At 34.7% G+C, this 23,439-nt stretch overlaps 1 protein-coding gene across 14 annotated transcripts in view; it reads left to right on the forward strand.

Annotated features, from left to right (window-relative positions):
• The window catches only part of CEP83 (centrosomal protein 83), a 156,900-nt gene that overhangs the window by 81,339 nt on the left and 52,122 nt on the right, over positions 1–23,439 (forward strand). For 13 of the 14 annotated variants that reach the window (XM_074375270.1, XM_074375278.1, XM_074375279.1 and 10 more), the window contains exons 4-6: positions 7,261–7,353; positions 9,217–9,348; positions 22,568–22,816. In XM_074375270.1, coding sequence (XP_074231371.1) covers positions 7,261–7,353; positions 9,217–9,348; positions 22,568–22,816 — 474 coding nt within the window. The remainder of the gene's footprint in view (positions 1–7,260; positions 7,354–9,216; positions 9,349–22,567; positions 22,817–23,439) is intronic. The other variant, XM_074375280.1, reaches the window with a different exon arrangement.

Here is a 23,439-nt window from a genome sequence, read left to right on the forward strand (position 1 = left end):
GAGACAATAAATTTCTGTTTTTTTAGCCACTCAGTTTGTGGTATTTTTCATGGCAAATCTAGAAAACTGGTCACACCATCCAAAGCAGAATTCCCGTTTGGAACATCTGTGGCACAGAGCTCTTCATTCTCTGCGTCAGTGCTTTCAGGGCTAGAGAATATAGTGAACTTGCAGAGTGACCCACCTCCATTTATGGATTGGAGTATGTTAAGCATTTTCTCTCTCATAGTGAAATGAAATCATTCTCCCCGTTAGCCTCCGTTTGGTTCTTGTACTGTTCCTTGGACCTATGTAAAGGAACTTTTGACATTTCTCCATGTGATAACTTCACAGATGTTTGCTTACAGATACAGTTTGTCTGGTAAAGTTTCTGTTTTTCAAGATTAACATGTCTGATTTCTGTGTGATATTTACCTGGAAAAAAATAACTGAAAGAAACAGCTCTACATACATACACATATTGAAGCAATTTAGCTATTTGCTTTAATGGATGCTTGCAATTTGTACAAATTGTAGTTAAGTAAATTCAACAAAGTAAAATCCGGGAGAGATACTTTGATGAAGGTTTTATGAAAGGTGATTATTTTTAAAATACACATGTATTATATTGTCTACATGCAAAATGCCTTTTCTGAGTTAAGATTTAATATCCCTTTGGCTTTTATAGAAATAGCAATATAAAACACATCCATCTGAAGAAGATTTCTGTGTCATTTGTGTAGTGGTAGTGAATAGGAATAATAATAGTGCCTAGCTCATAGGGTGATTGTAAAGATGCAATGAGAATGCATAGAAAGTGTTAGTACAGTGCTTTGATGTGGTGAGTGATTAGAATGTGTTAGCTGTTGTTATTGTATCATCATTATGTAATATATTAGCAAAACCTTTTTTAAAAATACGGGATTTGTTTTATAGATTTCTGACAAAAATTTTTAAAAATTACTTTACCAAAAATGTATGTACTTTCTTTGTGCCAGGCAACAAAAACTATGTAATCCAGTATGTTTCCCATTTATTTATCTAGGAAGCTCAGAGCAAAATTTACTACTCAGTTGGTCGAGTTTTTAAGAATCTCTGGCACTACAATATTTGCCCTCTTAAATTAAAACATTCTTTGGAAAATATTGGTCTATTTTGTATTAATATGATAAATCTTGTAGTGCTAATATGACTTACTTTTATAGATTTAATATAGGTAATGACACATAGACAGTTACATGATAAAGCATTTTTTAAGCTTCTTTTGAGACAAATAGTGGCAGTATTCCATTAGAAGTCTAAGACACAGCATAACTTCCTCCTAAAATGGCGTTGGGATAATCCTCTGATTCTATTCCTTTAGTGTATGTTGGCTTTGAGGGAGAGGGGAGGAAAATAGTTTTTTTATGTGTGCTTGTTTTTAATAAAATTCTTATGAGATAAAAGAGTCTCTAATCATAAGATTTTTTTTGTTATCGGAGACCTCATAAGTCACAAGTCTCCTGTGTAGTTACCAATTCCAGTGTTGTTTTTTCCCTTTGTGTAGATCCGTATTTCCATCAGTATCATTTTCCTACCATCTTAAGATTTTAACATTTCTTATAGTGCAGAAATACTGGTGAGAAATTTTTTCAGCTTTTATAAAAGAAATTATTTAAAGATATTTTTGCTGAGTATTAAATTATAGATTGACAGTTTTTCCCCTAATACTTAAAGATATTGCTCTTTTGTTTCACATATTTGCTGTCATCCTTATCTTTGTTCTGTTTTTGCAGTGTCTTTTTTTCTTGGCAGCTTTTAAGGTTTTTTTTCTTTATTGCAGCTTTTCAGCAATTTGATTGACATGCCTTGGTACTTTTCTTCATGTTCCTGGTGCTTGGGATTTATTGAGCTTCTTGGGTGTCTGGGTTTATACTTTTCATCAAATTTAGAAAATTTTTAGATACTACTTCTCAAAACATTTTTTTTTGCCTCCTATCTCCTTCAGGGAGTCAGCTATTAGGCCACTTAAAGTTCTCCCATAGCTCATTGATGTTCTGTTTATTTTATTTTTATTTATTGTAATGGAGGTACTGGGGATTGAACTCAGGACCTTGTACACATTAGGCATACACTCTACCACTGAGCTGTTGCCCCACCTCATTTGTTCATTTTTAATCTTTTTTGTCTCCTTGTTTCATTTTGGGTGGTTTCTGTTGTCATGTCTTCAAGTTCTTTGATCTTTTCTCCTGCAGTGTCTAATCTGCCATTAATCCAATAGTGCATTTTTCATCCCAGAAATTGTAATATTTTTCCTGAAGTCCAATTTTGGTCTTTCTCATACTTTCCTTATGATGTTGAGTCTTTACTCTAGCTTTATATGGAATTCAGTTATAATTATTTTAATGTTTTTGGTAATTCTAGCATCTGTATCACTTCTGGGTTCGTGTTGATTGGTTTTCTTTCCATATTTACTGTGGGTAGTATTTTCAGGCTTTTCATTCTGGTATATTAAAAAGTTATTCTTGTATTTAAGCTTCAGATGTACAGCAGCATGGTTCAACATCTATATACAGTACAGAGTGATCACCGCCACAAGTCTAGTTACCATCCATCACCATACAGTTGACCCCTTCATCAGTTTTGCCCACCCCCAACCCTCTTCTCCACTGGTAACCACTAATCTTTTCTCTGTATCTGTGTGTTTGTTCATTGGTATGTGTGTATGTTCGATTGCACATATGAATGAAATCGTATTGTATTTGTCTTTCTCCATCTATTTTACTTATTATAAAACCATCAAGGTCCAACCATGTTGTCACAAATGGCAGGATTTCTTTCTTTTATGACTAATATTCCATTGTGTGTATATACCACGTTCTATTTATCCATTCATCCATCACTGGATACTCAGGTTGTTTCCATATCTTGACTATTGTAAATAATGCTGTAGTGAACATAGGGATTTGTATATATTTTTGAATTAGTGTTTTTGTGCTCTTCAGATAAATACTCAGAGGTGTAATTACTGGATCATATGGTGGTTCTATTTTTAATTTTTTGAGGAACCTCTATGCTGTTTTCCGTAGTTGCTTCACCAGTTTACATTCCCATCAGGAGTGCAACAGGATTCCCTTTACTCCATGTTCTCACCAACACTTATTATATGTTGTTCTTTTGATAATTATTGTTTCTGATAGATGTGAGGTGATATCTCAGTGTGGTTTTGATTTTCAATTTCTTGATGATTAGTGATGTTGAGCATCTTTTCATGTGTCTGTGGCTAGTTATATGTCTTCTTTGGAAAAATGCCTAAGACCCTCTGCCCATTTTTAAATTGGGTTGCTTGGGTGTTTTGTTATTGAGTTATATGAGTTCTTTATATATTTTGGATATTAACTTTTATTGGATATATGATTTGCAAATATCTTCTGCCATTTAGTTGGCTGACTTTTGTTTTGACGATGGCTTCCTTTGCTGTGGAGAAGCTTTTAAGTTTGATATAGTTCCATTTGTTTTTGCTTTTGTTTTCCTTTCCTTTGGTGTCTAACCCTGCTAAGACCAGTGTCAATAAGGAAGATACCACCTGTGTTTTCTTCTAGGCTTTTATGATTTCAGATTTTAAATTTCAAGTTTTTAATCCATTTGAAGTTAATTTTGTGTATGCTGTGGAATAGTGGCCTAGTTTTATTCTTTGCATGTAGCTGTCTAGTTTTCCCAACAAAGTTTATTGAAGAGACTGTCCTTTCTCCATTGTATTTCTTTGCTCCTTTGTCATAGACTAATTGTCCATATATCTGTGGGTTATTTCCTGGGCTCTCAGTTCTGTTCCTTTGATCTGTGTATTTGTTTTTGTGCCAGTACCACACTGTTCTGATTTCTATGCCTTTGTTGTGTGGTTTGAAATCAGGGAGTGTGATACCTCCAGCTTTGTTCTTCTTTCTCAAGATTGTTTTGGCTACTTAGGGTCTTTTGTGGTACCATACAGATTTTAGAATTATTTATTCTGGTTCTGTGAAATCTGCCATTGAAATTTTGATAGGGACTTCTTTGAATCTGTAGATTGTTTTGGGTAGTATGGACTTTTTAACAATATTAATTCTTCCAATCCATGAACATAGAGTATCTTTTCATGTTTTTGGTATCTTCCATTTCTTTCATCTGTGTCTTACAGTTTTCACTATGTAGGTTTTTCACCTCCTTGGTTAAATTTTTTCTTAAGTCTTTTATGCCTGTAAATGTTTATTGGATGCTAGGTATTGTAAATTTTACTTTGCTGAGTGCTAAATATTTTTATATTCTGATTAATTTTCTTGGGCTTTGTCTGGGACAGTTACTTGGAAATAGTTTTGACTTTCTGGGGCTTGCTTCTAAGATTTGTTAAGTGGGAGCAGATTGGTGTTTAGTGCTAATAATTTCCCACTACTGAGACCCTTCTGAGTACTCTATTCATAACTCTAAGATGAAGTTTTCATTCTGGCTTTTGGGAAAAGGAACTGTGAACTCTGAGTACTCTTCCCTCTAATCCTTTCAGGTGGCTTTTTGCCTGGCCTCAGGTATTTTCCTTACATGCATGTGCTGATCAGTACTCTGCTGAATGAGTCAAGAGGAACCTTTTGCAGATCTTCATAATTTTCTTTTTTTTGCTACCCTCCTTTCTGTTACTCTGTCTTGTGACTCTAGCCACACTAGTCTCCCTGGATTCTGGGTATCATCTCTACAAGTTAGGGAGTCCATCAGACTCTGCCTGAATATCCCTTCCTTTGCCATGGCCCAGAAGCTTTTGTGAAGTTCACTTCTATGTTTTCTGTTTCTTAGCGAGCTTTGCCACTTCATTATGTCCAGTGTCTTGAAAACTGTTGTTTGATTTTTGTTCAGTCTTTCATTTGTTTCAAGGAGCAGGGTAAAGCTGGTCTCTATTCCAACTGCTGGAATTGGAAGCACTTTTATTTTTGATTAACTTTTAATGATGGAAATCTCAAGTACAAAAGTATAGAGAGTAGTATGATACATCCCCATGTACCTATCACCCAGCATCAATAACTGTCATCTCTGAGCCTGGCTTGTTTTATCTTCGAGTGCTTCCCCTCTGTCTCTCAACCCCTCTGGATTATTTTGAAGCAAATCATATTATCTCACCCCTAAATATTTTACTATATATCTCTATTATATACCAAGACAATCCCTCAAAAGCATAGCCACAGTACTATTTCCAAACCTAACAGTACTTATTTTTTAATACCTCTTAATAGTGCATCTTTGTTCAGATGTCCCTAACTTTATCCTAGTTTTTGCTTGTTTATTATTTTTGAAGTTGGCTTGTTTGAAATAGGATTCAAATAAAATTTACATATTATTCTCTTTTAATTACCACCCATTCTTTCTTTGGCCTCAAAACTATCACAGACTCTTGACATCATAAACCTTATTATACAGGAGCTTTCTATCTGGTTCCTCTGGCTCCGTTCACTGCCTCTTCTTCCCACAGCCACCAATTCTTTCCCACCAAAACTTTTGATTTATCTTGCTTCTTTCTAAAATATACATATGATGCCATTCTTAAGCTTAACAACCTTCAGTGAATAAGCAAGATACACAAAAATGTGTATAGTATGCCTTTCTTTATGTAAAAATTAAAAGTGGTTTATATGCTTATATATCTATGGATTATTTCAAAAAGGATATGTAAGAAACTTAACAGTTGTTGCTTCCTAAGAGGAAAACTGAAGGATGAAGTGAGAAGACTTTGTTTTTTAATGTTATCATTAATTTTGTTAAAATTATTTTATTTATGTGATTATATTTATTTATTTTAAGTAAAACTAGAATTTAAATAAATACTGTTGAATACTGAGTAAATTATAGGAGTGTGAATGTGGTACTCAGGAACCTTCCACTCTGTGGCTCCTACCTCTCTCCCTTTTATTTTCAGCCAGGATGCAGCTCTCCTAGGTGATGTTTGGAAATGGGTCAGCAAGGCCTTGTTTGTCACAATCTAGAGATTGCTGCCAGCATTAACACAGGGACTCAGGATGCTAAATTTCCTATCGTGCTTAGTGTGGCTCCATCTGAAATGCCTTTAGCTCACCTTTGAGAATCATTTTTCTTCCCAGGGGATTTAATAGTTTACTTATTGTTTGGTTTTGTGTTCTACCTAAGCTTTAGTTTTCCCATTCCTTTGTGCCATTCTTTCAGTCCTAAATGTCTTCTGTTTGTCTTTACCTGTCTGGTAAGCCTTTATTGCCAATTTTTGTAGTTATTTGCATGTGTAAGTTATTTTTCATTTGAAAATTTGAAGTTTTTATGGGGAGAGATATAATTCCTGTGAGTTTTTGTGATCCTTAGAAAGTTAAACTGTGTGTGCTTCGTTTCTGTAAAAAGGGGATGATAATGTAGGTACATTCTGGATTGTTCTGGGTATTAAATTAATACATGTAAGGAATTTAGAACGGTGTGTTATGTAGATTGTGGCATGTTGCCCAGTGTTTTATATATAGTAGGCATTCATTCAGTAGAATGTTTGGAATATTTGGAGAATTGATGAATAAATGAATGAATTAAGCTGACTGTTACTCTTAGTTGGTAGAGATTAATGTAAATACAAACTAGAGGGTTTTTTTTTTTCTGACAACTGATACTCATTAACTAATTCATTCAGTAAGTAACTGAGATGTTCCCTGGTGGTCTAGTGGTTAGGATTCGGCGCTCTCAGTAAGTAATTGAGTATTTCCTATGTGCCAGGCAGTAGTGCAAGGTGTTGGGAACACATGGTGAATAAAGGCTATGTGTTCTCTTAAGGAGCTTACATAAATACTTATTACTGAAATATGAGTTCTACAAGAGTATAACAGGGAGGAGTCTAAATTAATTTTGGTGGTCAGAGTAAAAATCTGCTTTTTCTGACTGAAAGTAAGCCTGAAGAATTTCCTATGATATACCAAATTATTACATCTTTATTTTGCTTGCTTTAGAAAATACACTCAACCACTGTATCCAACAAAATAACCTTAGATGCCAACATAGTTATTCCTAACAAAGCAGTAATAATAATAATAATTAGTGATTGCCTTTACCTCATGTGAATGGAATTTTGGACATCTCTGAGAGCCTGAAACTGAGTTTCTTTAAGTATTGTTTCAAATGATAGTTCTATTTATATGATAATTATTGTAAAATTAGGTGTATTTTGAAATTTCTATTAGTTGAATTTATGTCATAATTAGGCTTTAAAATTTGTCTAATTCTTAAATTTACTATTTGTGATATCTTATTTAGAATTGTTTGTGTTTCTCTGTATATTAGGTATTAACTCCACAGAAGTTGGAATTGTTACGAGCCCAAATACAACAAGAACTAGAAACTCCAATGAGAGAACGTTTTAGGAACCTGGATGAAGTAAGTAATTTGTATAGAAGTACTATGCCTTTATCTTCATGTGACTGAGAAAGACTTGTTTAAAAGTATCATTCTCCTGCTGAAAGGCCCTGCTTAGCTTCCCTTCTTACTCAGTGTCCTTATAGTGGCCTCTAAGACTATGCAGGATCAGATCCCATTCCTTCATCCACACTGGCTCCCTTGCTGTTTCTTTGGCACTCCAGAAATGGTGCAGTTCAGTCGTTGCCCTAGTTGTTCCTCCTGCCATGTATCTCTTTGCCAATTTCCTCATCTCTTTTGAGTCTGCTGAAATGTCACCTTCTCAATGAGGCCTGCTTTGACCAACCCTTGTCTCCATTTAATATTGCAACCTAACCTACTGCTCCTTAAACTTTTGGATTCCCATTTACGCAGCTCTACATTTTCTTTTTCTCTAGTATTTATAGTATTGTAATATGCTATATAATATTTATCGTGCTTATTTTAAATTTTTTCTTTTACCACCTCTAGAATGTAAATTGCCTGAGAGGAGGAGTCTGTTTTGTTCACTGTTATATTTCAAGTTCCTAAAACACTTTCTAGCATATGACAGGTGCTCAGTTAATACTTGCTGAATGAAAAAATGAATTTCATCCAACCTCAGAAAAGTAAAAATTTGTTTCTCTTCAGATTGAGATCAGTCTCCTCATACGAAATGTTGGTGTAATGTGACTGAATGTTGAGTAAAGGTAATAGGAAAAGATGACAGATGTTGAGTACATTAGGTACTATGCTAGACATTTTATATTTGTTACCTTGTTTAATAAATATACTGGTCCTTATACATACAGATGAATATTGTCCTCTTTGAAATGGACCCCTTTGAAAAGCTGTAGTCTAGTGATGCTGTTTTGCACAAAACAGTTGTGGAATCCCCTTTTATAAATGGCTTCCTGGCTTGATAAAGTCATCTTTTGAATATCCTCCTGGTTAATAAAACATTATGGTTTAGGAGTAGATTTTATTTTTGGATAGAAACAAAATCACTTAAATGTAAAGTATGTGATCAAGTTAAGTATGTTAACTTAAAAGCATTAAAAAAAAAGAAAAAACTCCAAGTATGTCTCTAATAAAATCAGGAAACCTATTTTCTTGGTTTATAAAGTGACTTAGAAGAGAAATCTTTCAACTTAAGATTCACAGTAAGCTGAGTATTTCCTTGTTAATTTCCAGATGTATGCTGAAATAGTGTCTCCTTCATCTTTCTGCTCTAATGCCTACATTCTTATTGAGATTCAGAGTGCCAGCAACTTTTGTAGTGTTAGGAAGCAGAATTGGAGCATACCAGGAAATTACATGTATTCCTGGTTAGTCAGAAGAGTTGATGCTACATATATTCTTCAGACTGTTGTGTTGAACTATCATTGTAATATTTGATTGAACCTTAAGTTACTGTACTAAATATTCAAACAATCTTTTACCAACTTTGAATTCGTCCTATCTGACATTTAGGGGATTATTTTATATTTTGTTATAGAATTAATTTTTTAAATCTAACTGTATTTTGAAATATGTGCTACGTTCTTAAATATTTTATTAAGTTCAGAGATCAAAAGTTTTGACATGCTATATACCTTTCTTTTATGAGAATCACTGAGGGAATAAGATTAATTGAATGGTAATTTGCTTTATTGGTACCTTCTCAGGGGTGTGCTAATTCTGTTTGGAGGATACTTGTAATGAGAACTTTTCCAAGGTTTATTTATACTTCTGTTAAGCTTATTTTTACTTTTAGAATGACTCAATATGAAACAATTTATAGTTATTTTTCCAAAAGTGATTTTCGGAGTGAGTATAAATTTCATTTATAAATTTGTGGTAAATTACAATCTTCTTTTAATTTAGGAAGTGGAAAAGTATAGAGCTGGGTATAATAAACTTCGCTATGAACATACATTTCTCAAATCAGAATTTGAACACCAGAAAGAAAAATTTGCACGTATTTTAGAAGAAGAAAAAATAAAATATGAATCAGAGGTGAGTGATTGATTATACTAGTTGATTGTGCTAGTTTAGGTATTAGTCTTCTGGTCAGTAAAATTCTGTGATTATATATTTTTTGTAAATCTCCACTTAGAGTTGATTGTATAATTGTTTTATTAATTACTATTCAAGTGTTTGTCATGATTTTCATCTCCTCTACAGCAACATGTTTCTTGTGAATGTTCTTTTTTGGCTGTTAGATTTTCTTCTTTTCTTCCTTTATTTTGCCCCAATCAGTGGAGATAGACAAAGTGTCTTTCCACCCACAGAGACAGACTTCTCTTTGCAAACACAAGTTTGTCTGTGAGATTCCTTATTTAGCATTATCCCCCTCTAATTCTTGGAACCAAATCATATTCAGGAGAGCTCTGGTTGTAATCCCATGTTCCTTGTTTCCACTGATATAAACAAGGGGTTTATACCTTAGGGTGTGCCTATCTCCCTTGAGATGGTACCCCTCATCATCACTTTGTTCTTTCTGATATCTACAACTGCAACGTTGTCGTTTTGCTGCCTACAGCCTACCCCCCTATTCTGTATCAGTTATATTTGGTGGTTTTCTACTCATTTTGTGGTTCATCTCCTAATTTTGCCAAAAATGAGGTTTGTATTTCTTATTTTTTATGTTACTCTTAAGATAATTTTTCAAGATGGAAAGAGAGAAATACCAGTTTTGTACTGCTATATTCAAGTAAGAAATCTAATGCTAGTATAATTTGTTAAAAAAAATAGCTTGGTGTCTTTAGTTATGAGAATCATTCTATGTATAAACACATCTTCATTATATATATTTATTGCATTGTCTTTATTTGAAATTAAGAGTTAATATATACTCTCCTTCCTTTACCATTTACTAGTTAGATCAGACTGATTTATCTGTTAACACACTGTTCCATGATTGATATGTAAGAAGCTAAATGAATTTTGGGTCATTTGAGTCCATTAATAACACAGTACCAGAAAACTATAAGCGTTTGTAATAGTCTTTTTCATTTAAAAATTATTTATGGCTTTAAATGATTTTTTTTCACAGATGATCTCACTTTTATAATAATCAGTGAAATGGGGCAGGAATATCTTATTTTCTTCATTTCAAATGGAGACACTGAAGCACAGGTTAAGTGACTTGCCAAAGGTCTCACAGAAACTCAGCAGCCAAGTTAACAGTAGAACTTAGGTACCCCAGCTCTCAACCCACAGTTTTAAGTTTGAAATTACCAATGATTTGAAGTTGCCATACTAACTAGGGGCCATCTAACTGCTATAATTTTGTAGAGATCAGTTAATCTATATTATGTATGATTATGAAAGATTTTAAATCTGTATTATGACACACTTAAAGGAACGGCATATAAAAATTTTCTTGTGGAAAAAAGGAATGATGAAGATTTCTAGCCTAAAATGTAGGTTTAGTATATCGGAGAGTAACTACTGAGGTTAGGGATAGTAGTGTTTTATTTTATACTTTTAAAATCTAATGTTGATATTTATCTGGTAATGATTATTTGTATTCTCTAGTTTCTTAGTTTTACTGCTTTTTTTTTTAAGAATGAAACCTGCCTCTGAAATCTGATGACTATTCTATTTTTCACCCATGAAAGACCAAATGAGAGTCATTAAAATTTTTAAGGTGCCAGTGGTGTCATTAATTTTCTAATTGGAATGTCTTTTGACATTCTTAGAAATCTGAAGATAAATGGCTGGCATAGAAGCCATGATTAGTAAAAGCTAGAAAAGCAAAACTTTCTAATAAGACCCACGTTCTTTCTTTTCTATTTCCCAGTTGATTATGCAGGAGCAATGTTAATTAGTGGATAATTGGGTATCTGCTTTCATTCCATCACTTATCTTTATACTGCTGTTTCTCTATACAATTAAAGTGAAAACTAGTGAGATGATGTAGATCACGCAACAGAAGTAAAACTTCACAGTAAAGCCTACTCTTCCCGTCTATCAGTTTTATGGTTTTAACTGATGTAAAATATATTAGCATGATGCACCAAGAATAATTGGATTTTCTTGCATTAATTAAAGACGTACACAATACTTGTACATTTTCACTTCTACAGAGAAATAACTAAATGTTCTTTAGCGTGTTGGTTCTTAGGGGAATACTTGAGGCAGATTTCGTTAGTGTTTTCCTGAGAAGCATTCTAGGAATTCATATGTCCCTCTTGATATTCTGAATTTTTAAAAGTATATGAAAGAAGATATTTTTATGAAAAAGATAACATCATGATTTCTCAGTGCCTTTGGCTATATAAGTACGTATTATGTCTGGGTCTGTATACAGGTGAAATTCTGAAGTTGCATATATAGTTGTTATTCAGAAGAAGTACTATTGTGTTTTCATTTTATTAGGACTCTTAATTTTATATTCTGCAGAGTAATGAAGGACAAGTACAAAGAGTTTTAGGTACAGGTGATTATTCTGGTTGACCAAATGAGTGAAAGAAGGAAAAATAATTCAGTGGAGAGGTTTTCAGTTCTCGAAAGAGGGGCAGTAAGTACAGCATCATGTGAACTGTCAGTGACACAATACAGAATGACAGGTCTCTGAGATTATTCCGTCATGCTTTCCAAACTGGCTGACCTCTGCCGTGGCTTGTCAGGGACTAGTGAGAAGCCAGAGTTCCTATGGCAAAAAGGAGAACTTTTTTGAGTCCCTGTTACCACATGCCGTTTTCTCCCTGTAGCACTGGTAGCGCGAAAGTGATAATGCTTCTGTGTTAGGTCCTTATCCTGACTCATATGTCAGTGAATACCATGAAACATCCCAAAACACTTCCTTTTTGTTCTGGTAGATTCTGAAGTTCTATCCGGAGTGCTGCTTTAAGCCCAGGTGGTTCCTTTATCAAAAATATTCCAAGTTCTCTGACTTGCACCCTTCTCAGATCACTGAGCCACACTGCCATAGGCACAAGTCTCCCAGATTATTCTCTGGGATTGATTTTGGCAACCTTTTAAAAAAGGCTTTGTGAAATTTTACTCATTAAACTTTTTTGTGTGAAGGCAGTTTAGAATATCTCAAAAATGTAACTTTGTGTGCGTAAAATTTTAAATGTTTTAGATATTCACTTAGCATAATATTGGGAACTGACCTCTCTGTGACTCTCTGCATCAGTGTCCTCATCTGTAAAATGGTGTTATCAGCAGTACCTGTCTCAAGAAGTTTTTGTGAGAATTTAATAAATTAGTATCTGTAAAGTGCTTAGATAAGTAACTAGCACATAGTAAGCATTCAACAGATGCTAGCTGCTATTATCATTATTTAAAACTCCACATGCTTAAATTTCTTGAGTAGATGATCTTGTCCTTTACTTTAGCATGCTAGAGTTTTCAGTGTCGGGTCTGCACCCCCCACCTGCACCTCGCTGCCAGCATTCTGACTGCTCCACTTTCGGGTACTCTGGGCCGTAGCCTTTTCTGTCAGTCACAGTCAGTTATCTTTACCCCCATGACCAAGGTAACTCTTAGTGCCTGAAAAAGGCATGTTTTATTATCCCTGTTTTCTTGTTCAGTTTGAGTAGGAATTCTTCTAAAGATGCTGAGTGAACATCACCTCATTTTCCAGCAGTTCTTGTATCCCATCCCCTGATCCTTCCATGTCCATGTCTGGGGCAGGTACATAGTCACGGGGAGAAAGCAGTTCTTAGAATTGTCTTTCTCTGACTAGGAGAAAACAAGTCGTATAAGGAAAGGAGATGGTGACTTCTGAAGTGAAATTGAAATAAGAACTTCAAATCTGCAAATAATTTACCTGCTCCCTTCTTCTTAGTGTAAATGAATGAGGATGTTTTTGTATTCCATCATTGATAAGGAAAAGTCAATTCAAAAAACATACAGGGAAAAGGGGAAATTTAGAATTAGGAATATTAAAAGATAAGCTAACTTTATTTTATTTTATTTTATTTCTAAGTTGATTTTAAAAACAAAGATGTGGGAACTTGAAACTTCATGTGCAAAATGTTTACCATAATGCCTGACACATAAAATACTCAAATTAATGGTATTAGTGCTGTTAGTACCTGACAGCATTAATCAGAGTACTAGTTTTCATATTAAATATAGCAGATATATTAAAATAGATTTCAGATTTATAAATGAGAATCTACAGAATTTGAAGTGAAAGAGAGGCAAGATGCAAATTTATATTTAATTTATTGGGAAAAACAGTTTATATATAATTTCTTTGAATTTTGTCAACAATCATAGAAATTAGATAATTATTATTCCTATTTTATAAGTGAGAAGACACTCATTAATGAGAAAGCACTGAGAAATTGGTTCAAGTTTTGGACAGCCAGTAGGCAGTGGAGCCAAGAATCATATTTAGGTAGTCTGGGGTTTCTCTTCTTGCCAAAGTAGAGTAATATCTAGAAAATAGAACCAGAGGGAGTCTTAACTCATTCTATAAGGACAGTGTTACCTTAATACCTAATCCAAGCAAAGACATTACAAGAAGACTATAGACCAAACTCTCTCCTGAACAAAGATGCAAGAATCCTCAATGAAATATTAGCAAATTGAAATCAACAGGGAGCATAAAAAGAATAATATACCATGAACAAGTCAGATTTATTCCAGGCATGCAAGTCAGTTTCAACATCAGAAAATGAATTAATGTAATTCATCACATCAATAAGCCAAAGAAGAAAAATTATATCTTATCAGTAGATGCAGAAAAGGCTTTTTGATCAAATCCAACACTAATCCTTGATAAGAACTCTCAGCAAAATATGAATAGAGTGAAACTACCTCAACAAAGAACATCTATTAAAAAACCTGCAGCTAACGTCACACTGAATGGTAAAAAGCAAAAAGCTCTCCCACTAAGATCAGGGAACAAGGCGAGGATATCACCCCATACAACTCCTTTTCAACATTGTACTGGAAGTCTTAGCTAATATAATAAGACAAGAAAAGGAAATAAAAGACATACAAATTTGGAAGGGAGAAATAAATAAATAAATAAAACTGTCTTTGCTTGCAGATGTATCATTGTGCAGAAAATCTGAAATACTAAGCTACTGGAACTAGTCAGCTATTACAGTGAAGTTGCAGGAGAAAAAGTTAATATGCAAATGACCATCAGTTTCCTATATAACAATAATGAACAAGTGGAATCTGAAATTAAAAACATTTTTTACATTAGCATACTCCCAATGAAATGCTTAAAAAATATATACAAGATCTATATGAAGATCTGATGAACAAAACTCTGAACATTTGATTAGAAGAATGAATGGAGTGATATTTCATGTTCAGGGAGAGGAAGACTTTATGTTGTCAAGATGTCTGTTCTTCCCAGCTTGGTCTACAGACTCAGTACAATTCCAATCAAAACCCCAGCAAGTTATTTTTTGGATATCAACAAGCTGATTCTAAAGTTTATATAGTGAGGAAAAAGACCTAAAATAGCCAATACAATATTGAAGAAGAACAAAGTTGGAGGACTGACTATAAAGGTACAGTAATCAAGACAGCATCTGTTGGCAAAAAGAATAGACAAATAGATCACTGGAATAGACCACAGAGTTGAGAAATAGACCCATACAAATACAGTCATCTGGTCTTTGACAGAGGACAAAAGACAACAGAGAAAAATGGTCTTTTAAAAATGATGTTAAAACAACTGGATGTGCATATGCAAAAAAAAAAAAAAAATCCAGACGCAGACCATACAGCCTTCACAAAAATTAATACAAAACAGATTGTAGACCTAAATGTAAAACTTAAAATTATCAAACTCCTAGAAGATAATGTAGGGAAAAACTTAGATGACCTTGGGTTTGGTGATGACTTAGATATAACATTGAAGACGTGATACATGGAAGAAATAAATTAGATTTCATTGAAATAAATTTGCACCCTGAAAAGACACTCTCAAGAGAATGAGAAGAGAAGCCATAGACTGGGAGAAAATATTTGCTCAAGACACATATGGTAAAGGACTGTTATCCACAATATACAAAGGACTGTTATCTAAAATACACAAAGAACTATGAAACTCAACAATGAGAAAACAATTTGATTTTAAAATGGGCCAACAACCTTAATAGACATCTTACCAAAGAAGAGGTATATGACAATCATATGAAAAGACAATCAACATGTCGTTAGGGAATTACAAATTCAAACAACAGTGAGATACCACTACACAACTGTTAGAGTGGCCAAATCCAAGACACTGACAACACCAGTTGCTGGTGAGGATGTGGTACAACAGGACTTGAATGGTACAGCCTCTTTAGAAGATAGTTTGGCAGTTTATTACAAGACTGAACAGTCTTATTATGTGACCCAGCAATTATACTCTTTGGTATTTACCCCACAGAGTTGAAAACTTATGTTTGCACAACAAACTGCACAGAAATGTTGCTAGCAACTTTATTCCTGATCCCCAAACTTGGAAGCAACCAAGATGCTCTCTAGTAGGTAAATGGTTAAATAAACTGTGGTACATCTGGACGATGATATATTATCTAGCCCTAAAAAGAAATGAGCTATCAAGCCATGAAAAGATGTGGAGGACCTTAAATGTCTATTACTAACTGAAAGAAGCCAGTTTGAAAAGACAGGTTTCCAACTATATGACATTCTGGAAAAGGCAAAACTATGGAGACATTGAAAAGATCAGTGGTTGCCAAGGGTTAGAAGAGTGGAGTGGAATGAATAGGTGAGGCACATTGGATTTTGAGGGCACTGAAATTGTTCTTTGTGATACTATAATGGTGGATACATGCCAGTATATGTTTGTCAAAATCCATAGAATGTACAGTACCAAGAGTGAACTATAACCTATGGACTTTTGGTCATAATGATATGTCCATGTAGTTTCATGAGTTGTAACAAATGTTCCATTCTGGTGTGAAATGTTGATAGTGGGGGAGTCTCTGGGTATGTGAGGATAGGGCCGCTCTGTACTTTGTTAAATATTACTTGCACTTAAAACTGCTCTAAAATATAAAAACTAATTTTAAAAAATGACTGGGTGTTCAAAGAAGCAGGAAAATTTATTTCATAATGGAGGAAAAGATCAATAGAAACAGACCTAGAAATTATAGAATAAGCAAAGTCATTAAGCCATTTGAATATACTCCATATGCTTAAAAAATTAAGGGAAACCTTGAACATAATGAAGAATGTGGAAAATATTTTTAAGAAAAGATTCCAATGCTGAAAAATACAATCTAAATGGAAAAGTATACCTGAAGTAGATTAGACTCTGCAGAAGAAAAGATAATAGCTAAATTGAAGATACAGTGAGAGAAACTATCCAAGATGAGATACAAAGAGAAAAAAGACAAGAAAAAGATGGCTGTATCACATGGTGGGATAATATCAGATAATTGAACTCTGAAAGGAGACAGGGACAGTTAAAAAAAATTGAAGAAATAATGGCTCAATTTCTAAGATTTCATGAAAAGTATAAATCCATAGATCCAAGAATCTCACTAAGCCACATGTGCAGAAAATTATACCAAGGCACATAGATTCAGATTACTTAAAACTAGCAATAAGAAAATCTTAAAAGCAGCCAAAAGACTTCTGCTTTCAGGAAAATGGAGTAAATTGTACTTTTCCCAGTCCCTCCTGATAAGTAAAACAAAAATCTCAACATTACATATAAAACAAACATAAGGCTCTAAAAGATGGAAGAAAGGTATATCAGGACGTTGGGACCCAAGGACTGACTGTAGTATGTTCACTGGGTTTTCATTTTGCCTAATATATCCCAGGCTTGATGCTGAAGAAACTGGCTACTTGGTATAGACAATAAGAAGCCTGTTCTCTCTAGGCAAAGCCCTAGGAAAACAGCAGCCTAGTAGCCTATTGAGTTTAGATAATAACGGTTCTACTCCATCTAAATACTGTAGTAAAAACTGGTACCATGTCCACCCATACCAGCAAAGAGCAGTGGAGCACCTAGACTTCCCACTTTCCCCGGACTGTAATGAGGAACCCTAACTTCCAGCCAGGATAATACCAGAGAAGGTCAGGTAGGGAACCAGGATGTATATCCTACCTTGGCAATAGCAAGGGCTTCCCCTACCCTTGCTATACTGGCATTGGAGATGACATTGGGAGCCTAGGTTTCTACCCTCAACTGGCAGTAATTAGGTGCCCCACTTCTTCCCAACTTGGGTAGTGTCAGAGAAGTCCTAGTGCAGAATCAGGACTTTCACTATTGCCTACCCCTTGTAGTGTCAACAGAGGCCATACCTGACACTGTGGTGTCAGTGGAGGCCACATGGGGAGCAGTAATAAATCATTCTTTCTCCTGCTGTCTGGGGAATCACTAGACCCAGTGGGTCTAGTGGAGAGCTGAAACTCCCACTTTTCTTCAGCATGGGTGTCATGAGGATCCTTCCCCACCAAGGGTGTCACAGAGATGAAGTGGGTAATCTGGACTGCTACCTCTTCCTGGCATTAATGGGGCAGCAACATCTCATTACTTCCCCTGTTAGAGTGATGTCATAAAAAGCCTGGTAAAACAAACTTTAAATGAGATCCATAATCTCGTAACACAATAACTAAAAAGTCCAAATTTCAATCGAAGATCACATACTGAGAACCTGAAAAATCTCAAACTAAATGAACAAAGGCAATTAATAGATGCTGATAACACTGAGATGGTAGACGTTAGAATTGTCCAACAAAGGTTTTAAAGTAGCTATGGTAAAAATTCTTCAATATACAATTACAAATATGTTTGAAACAAATGAAAAAATAGTCTTAGCAAAGAAATAGAAATAGAGGGAGGACCAAATGGAAATTTTAGTGTTAAAAATATGATCAAAACCCCTCCAAAAAAAAAAAGTCTCAGTTGCTGGGCTTACCAGAAAAATGGAGAGGGTAGAAGAAACAATCAGTGACCTGAAGACAGAACATTAGAAATGACCAAATCTGAGCAAACTAAGAAGATGGATTTTAAAAAGAAATAAACACAGCCTCAGGTACCTGTGGAACTATAACAAAAGATCTAAGATTTTTGTCCTTAAAGGAAAAAAGGAAGTAGTGCTGGAAAAGTACTTGAAGAAATAAGGGCTGAAAACTCCCCCAAATTGGTAGGTACAAACATACAAATTTAAGCAGCTCTGTGAACTTTGATAATAGAATAAAGTCAAAGAAGTCCAGACAAAGAGACGTTCTAGTCAAACTTACAGAAACGATAGGAAAAACAAATCTTAAAAGCAGCAAGAGAGAAATAGAGGGAAAACAATTCTAAGACACTTCTTATGAGAAACTATAGAGCCTAGAAGGAAGTGCCATGATATCATTAAGTGCTGAAAGTAAAGATGTGTCAATTGATAATTCTATATCCAGCAAAAATATCTTTCAGAAATAAAAGGTCAATGAAGACATTTTTAGAAAAAAGAAAATAAGAGAATCTGTCACCAGTAGACCTATTCCAAAGTTATGTCTAAGGGAAATACCCTAAACGGAAAGAAAAAACTTAAAGAAGGAATCTCAAAACATCAAGAAGGATAAAAGAAGACAGTAAGCAAACTGTGGGTATATACAGTAGACTTTCTTTTCCTGCATAAATTTTCTAAATTTTGTTAGATGGTTGAAGCAAAAATTGTAACACTACCTGATGTGGTTTTAAACGTATTTAGAGGAAATAAGACAATTATAAAACAAGAAGGGCAAAAGATTGTAAAGGGAGATAGTTTCTATACATCACTGTATATGCAGGTAAAATGACCCTTTAGACTAGAAGCCATGTATTTATGATGTAATACCCAGAGCAACAACTGTGAACTCTGTACAGAGAGATACACTTAGAACATTATAGATAAATCAAAATGGAATCCTTTAAAGTGTTCAAGTAAACCATTGGAAAGCAGGAAAAAGAAAACAGAAATGTAAAACAGGAAGTGAAAAAAAATGAGAAAGCTATAAACTATAGCATATTAATAGTCATAATAAATGTAAGTGGTCTAAAAATACCAATTAAGAGATGAGGATTTGCAGAATCGATTTTAAAATAAAAGACCTAACTGTATCCTGTCTACCAGAAACTTCAAACATAACAATATAGGTAGTTGGTAAGTAAAAGAATAGGAAAAGATACATCATGTCAGCATTAACTAAAAGAAGCAGGAGTGGCTGTATTATCAGATAAAATAGACTTCAGAGCAAAGGAAAATACCAGAGGTAAAGATTATATGACAAAAAATATCAGTTCACCAAGAAGATACAGGAATATTAAATGTGTTTGAACCAAACAGAGTTGCAAAATATGTGAAGCAAAAACTGATAGAACTAAAAGGGAAATAGGCAAACCCACAGTTATTGCTAGGAACTTCACACCCCCCATCTCAACAGTTGATAGAACAACCAGAAAATCAAGAAGGATGTAGAACTCAACAATACCATCAACCAGAAGACTAATCAGCATTTATAGAACACTTTGCCCAACAAGAGCACATAAACACATTCTTTTCAAATGGCCACTGAACGTATACCAAAACAGACAATATCCTGGGCCATAAACTAAGCCTCAGCAAATTTATAAAAGTTGAAATTATAGTGAGTTCTCCAGCCACTATAGAATCAAAGTAGAAACTATAACAGAAAGGGAGCAGAAAATCTTTAAACATTCGGAAGTGAAATGACAAACTGCAAATAATTCATGTGTCAAAAGAGGATATTTCAGTAAAAAACATCAATGAAAAATAATTTTAAAAAATTTAACCTGAAAGAAAATGTAACTTATTAAAATATTTGGGACACAGCTAAAGCAGTGCTGAGAGAAAAATGTATAGCACTAAATGCATTTATTAGAAAAGAGGCAAAGTGTCAAATCAATAACCCAAGCTCCTACTTTAAAAGTCCCTAGAAAAAGAGGATCAAAATAAACCCAAAGCAAGCAGAGGGAAAGAAAAAAGATAAGAGCAGAAATCAATAAAATTGAAAACAAAAACAATAGAGAAAATGTGTGAAACAAGGAACTGTTTATTTGAGAAGATGAAATTGACAAACCTCTAGCAAGACTGGCAGAAGACACAGATTGCCTGCATCAGGAATGAAACAGTATTACAACAGACCTCTCAGGCATTAAAAGGAGTATACAACAGGTCCTGGAATCAGTCCCGGTGGATACTGGGGGCCAATTGTGTTTGCTTGTCTGCTAGATTCTCTAATGTATCCTTAGTACCTAGAACAGTGCCGGCCACATAGTAAATATTCAATAAATATTTGTTGCATGAATGAATAAGTGAATACAGAAATCAGAAAGCAATGATCACCAGTTTTGGTAGGAATGATTTGATAATGAGCTCTCTTTTAAGGAGTTAGTTGTGGATCTAATCCTGAATTCGCTATTAGCTAACTCAGTCCATAGCTTCAGCTGTCACTTCAGCTGTCACACAGATGCCTCTTAAAACTACTGAAGGAAACAATAGCATAGGAAACATGCTGGTCAAGAACATTAGCTATCTGATCCCATATGTAAAATGAAGACAAGAGAAGTTAGTGTTACTAAATGCAGTATTATGTGTAGCATTTAGATCTGCGCTTGATCCGTATTAAGTACTCAATAAAGGGCGTCATTGATTGAACCTGAGCTTCATGTTCATGAGCTAGCACACCTCTAATATAATACAGTAAAACTATATTTGAGTTTTCACCTGCAAAAGCTAAGTGATACCTTAAAGATCTTCCAGCCTGGCCCTTCATTTAACTGATGCCAGAGTGAAAAGTGACTTGCACAAAGTTACACAGCTAGTTGAAGGAAAAAGAATATGGAGAAACAAAGGTAGTTGGGGACCAAACCTTGGGGGTAATGTTAATGTAAAGGATGGGAATAAAAAATAGGAGACAGTAATTAGTTGAGTTTCTGAGGGTTTGCCTCTGAATTTTACAGCTGCCTTCTACAATAAATTTTATTTTCTGGAAATAAATGACATTTGCCTGCTGTGGATAGATCTACGTATATTTCCCATTGGTATGTTTAATTCAGCATGTCTAACACCAAATTGGAATCATTACATGTTAAAACTGAAAAGGATTTATTATACAGGGCCTCCAGTCTAACCTCTCATTTTACAGATGAGGAAAACAGATTCTGCCCTGGGGTGGAAGGCTCACACTTCTTAGATTCATTTATAGCAATGTGAGCAATCAGTTGTCTCTTGGGCCACTTTTGCCCAGGTTGTAGAGCATTACTTTAAGTCCTTTTGGCTTAGAGTGAGCCTTCTAAGCTCATCTTGGCTGCAACAACCCCTGGTGGTGTTTATAACTGAATCTTTTAGGTTGAATCATTTGAAGAAGCCCCATACATAAAAAGAGATGGAAAAGAGGAGCTGCTGTGGTTAACAACAAAGATTTGTTGTTGGTGGTAGAGGGTGGGTTGTTGGGGAGATCAGGAGAGGGAAAGGATGTTTTACTCTGATTACTTGGCCCCCCTCATTCCTGGGGGTGAGGAGCCTCTGAAGTGCCTCCGAGGTTAGGAAGCAGTTTGAAATCCTCTGATTTGGAGGCACGTGAGATCTGGCAGTGATGGCAGGAATGAGAAGACCACTGGTGTTTCTGCTCAAGTTCCCAGTGACTTGTCCACGTGCCCTGGAGTAATGATTTTCAGTTCTTTCTTGAATCTAAGAATTAAGAACTAGGCTATCACTACAGCTAGGGCTTTAATCAACTCTCAGCTATCATTTAAAAACTCTCATCAGTCACATTTGTAGTTACTTACATGGACAAGCAGCTTTTTTTGTGAATTAAATTGCCTTGGAATAGCTGATTTTAATAGTATAGACATAGCCCATGAGTTACTGTCACATGAGGAGAAACTTAGCAGTTATCAGCATATTGATCTTGCATAAACCCTTATAATGTTCTGATGAATTTTAAAATACTTGACATTTGAATTATTATTTTATAGTATTATTTATACTTTGAATCTTAGCAACTGAGGAAGCTTATGCTGGACACCATGAGGAGACAGAGGGAAAATAGGAGAAGGTCCTTGCCCTCACATTTGAGTCATGCTGGGTACAGAATGAAGAACGTGACATTTTAGGGTTTTTTTCCCACTTTACCAACTGAGATTTCTTTTCTACACTGTACAATTTTTTTTGGGGGGGATAGGTGATTTTTTTTTTTTTCGTATTGTAAAATTTTTAATTTTCTGACTTGGAAAACATGTTCATGACTGAAAATTTGGTAATTTAAAGTTGTGTGCTTTATTTCAAATTGTTATTAGATTGCAAGACTGGAGAAGGATAAAGAACTACATAACCAACTGTTTAGTGTTGATCCCACAAGAGACAGCAAACAAATGGAGCAACTTGTTCGAGAAAAAGTCCATTTGTGTCAGAAATTAAAAGGTTTACAGGCTGAGGTAGAAGAATTAAGAGCTGAAAAAGAGAATTCTGGTGCTCAGGTAGAAAGTGCCCAAAGAATTCAGGTGCGGCAGTTGGCTGAGATGCAGACTACAGTCAGATCCCTGGAGGTAAGATTTTAATTGCTTCCCAGTAGAGTATGGCATACTTGTTTTAAAGTGCAGTTGACAAGCCTTTGATTTTTAGGGCATAAATGTACGCTTACCAATCCAGTGCTGACGCATTTATGGAATCCCAAGAGTATAGATAGTTTTTGTAAAGAAGCAAGCTATTGATTCATAAGCAGTGGCTATGCTACCGCATTTACAAAGGGATTGTTTCTTCTTTGGGAGTCACGTCACCTATCTGAAATGATTTAACTCTTATAATGCCACAGAGTAGAGTTTGCAAAATTTTTACGGAATGAGTTTCTGAAGACTAAAGTCATCTCAAACCAGAATGAGTCATTTCTGGTTATTTCCTTATACTGGGATTCAAGATCTTTAAATCAAGTCCTATTTTAATAGAAATACCCTGCTTATGTATTTTATGACAACTTCTTGCCAGAGTAATAAAATTTAATTTGGTTACTAATGTGTGTAAACCTTTATTGAATTATTTCCCTGAGTTTGTTAGAGAAAGTAATGAGCTTGGCAGATCTAGGCTGGTACTCCTACAGGTATTCGTCTGTGAAAGTTCTTGTCTTCTATTGTTGGAAAAGAAGAACTTTTCCTTCATCCTCTTAGGTTTGGTG

Source organism: Camelus bactrianus, chromosome 12 (genome assembly GCF_048773025.1).
Source record: "Camelus bactrianus isolate YW-2024 breed Bactrian camel chromosome 12, ASM4877302v1, whole genome shotgun sequence".
Classification (NCBI taxonomy): domain Eukaryota; kingdom Metazoa; phylum Chordata; class Mammalia; order Artiodactyla; family Camelidae; genus Camelus; species Camelus bactrianus.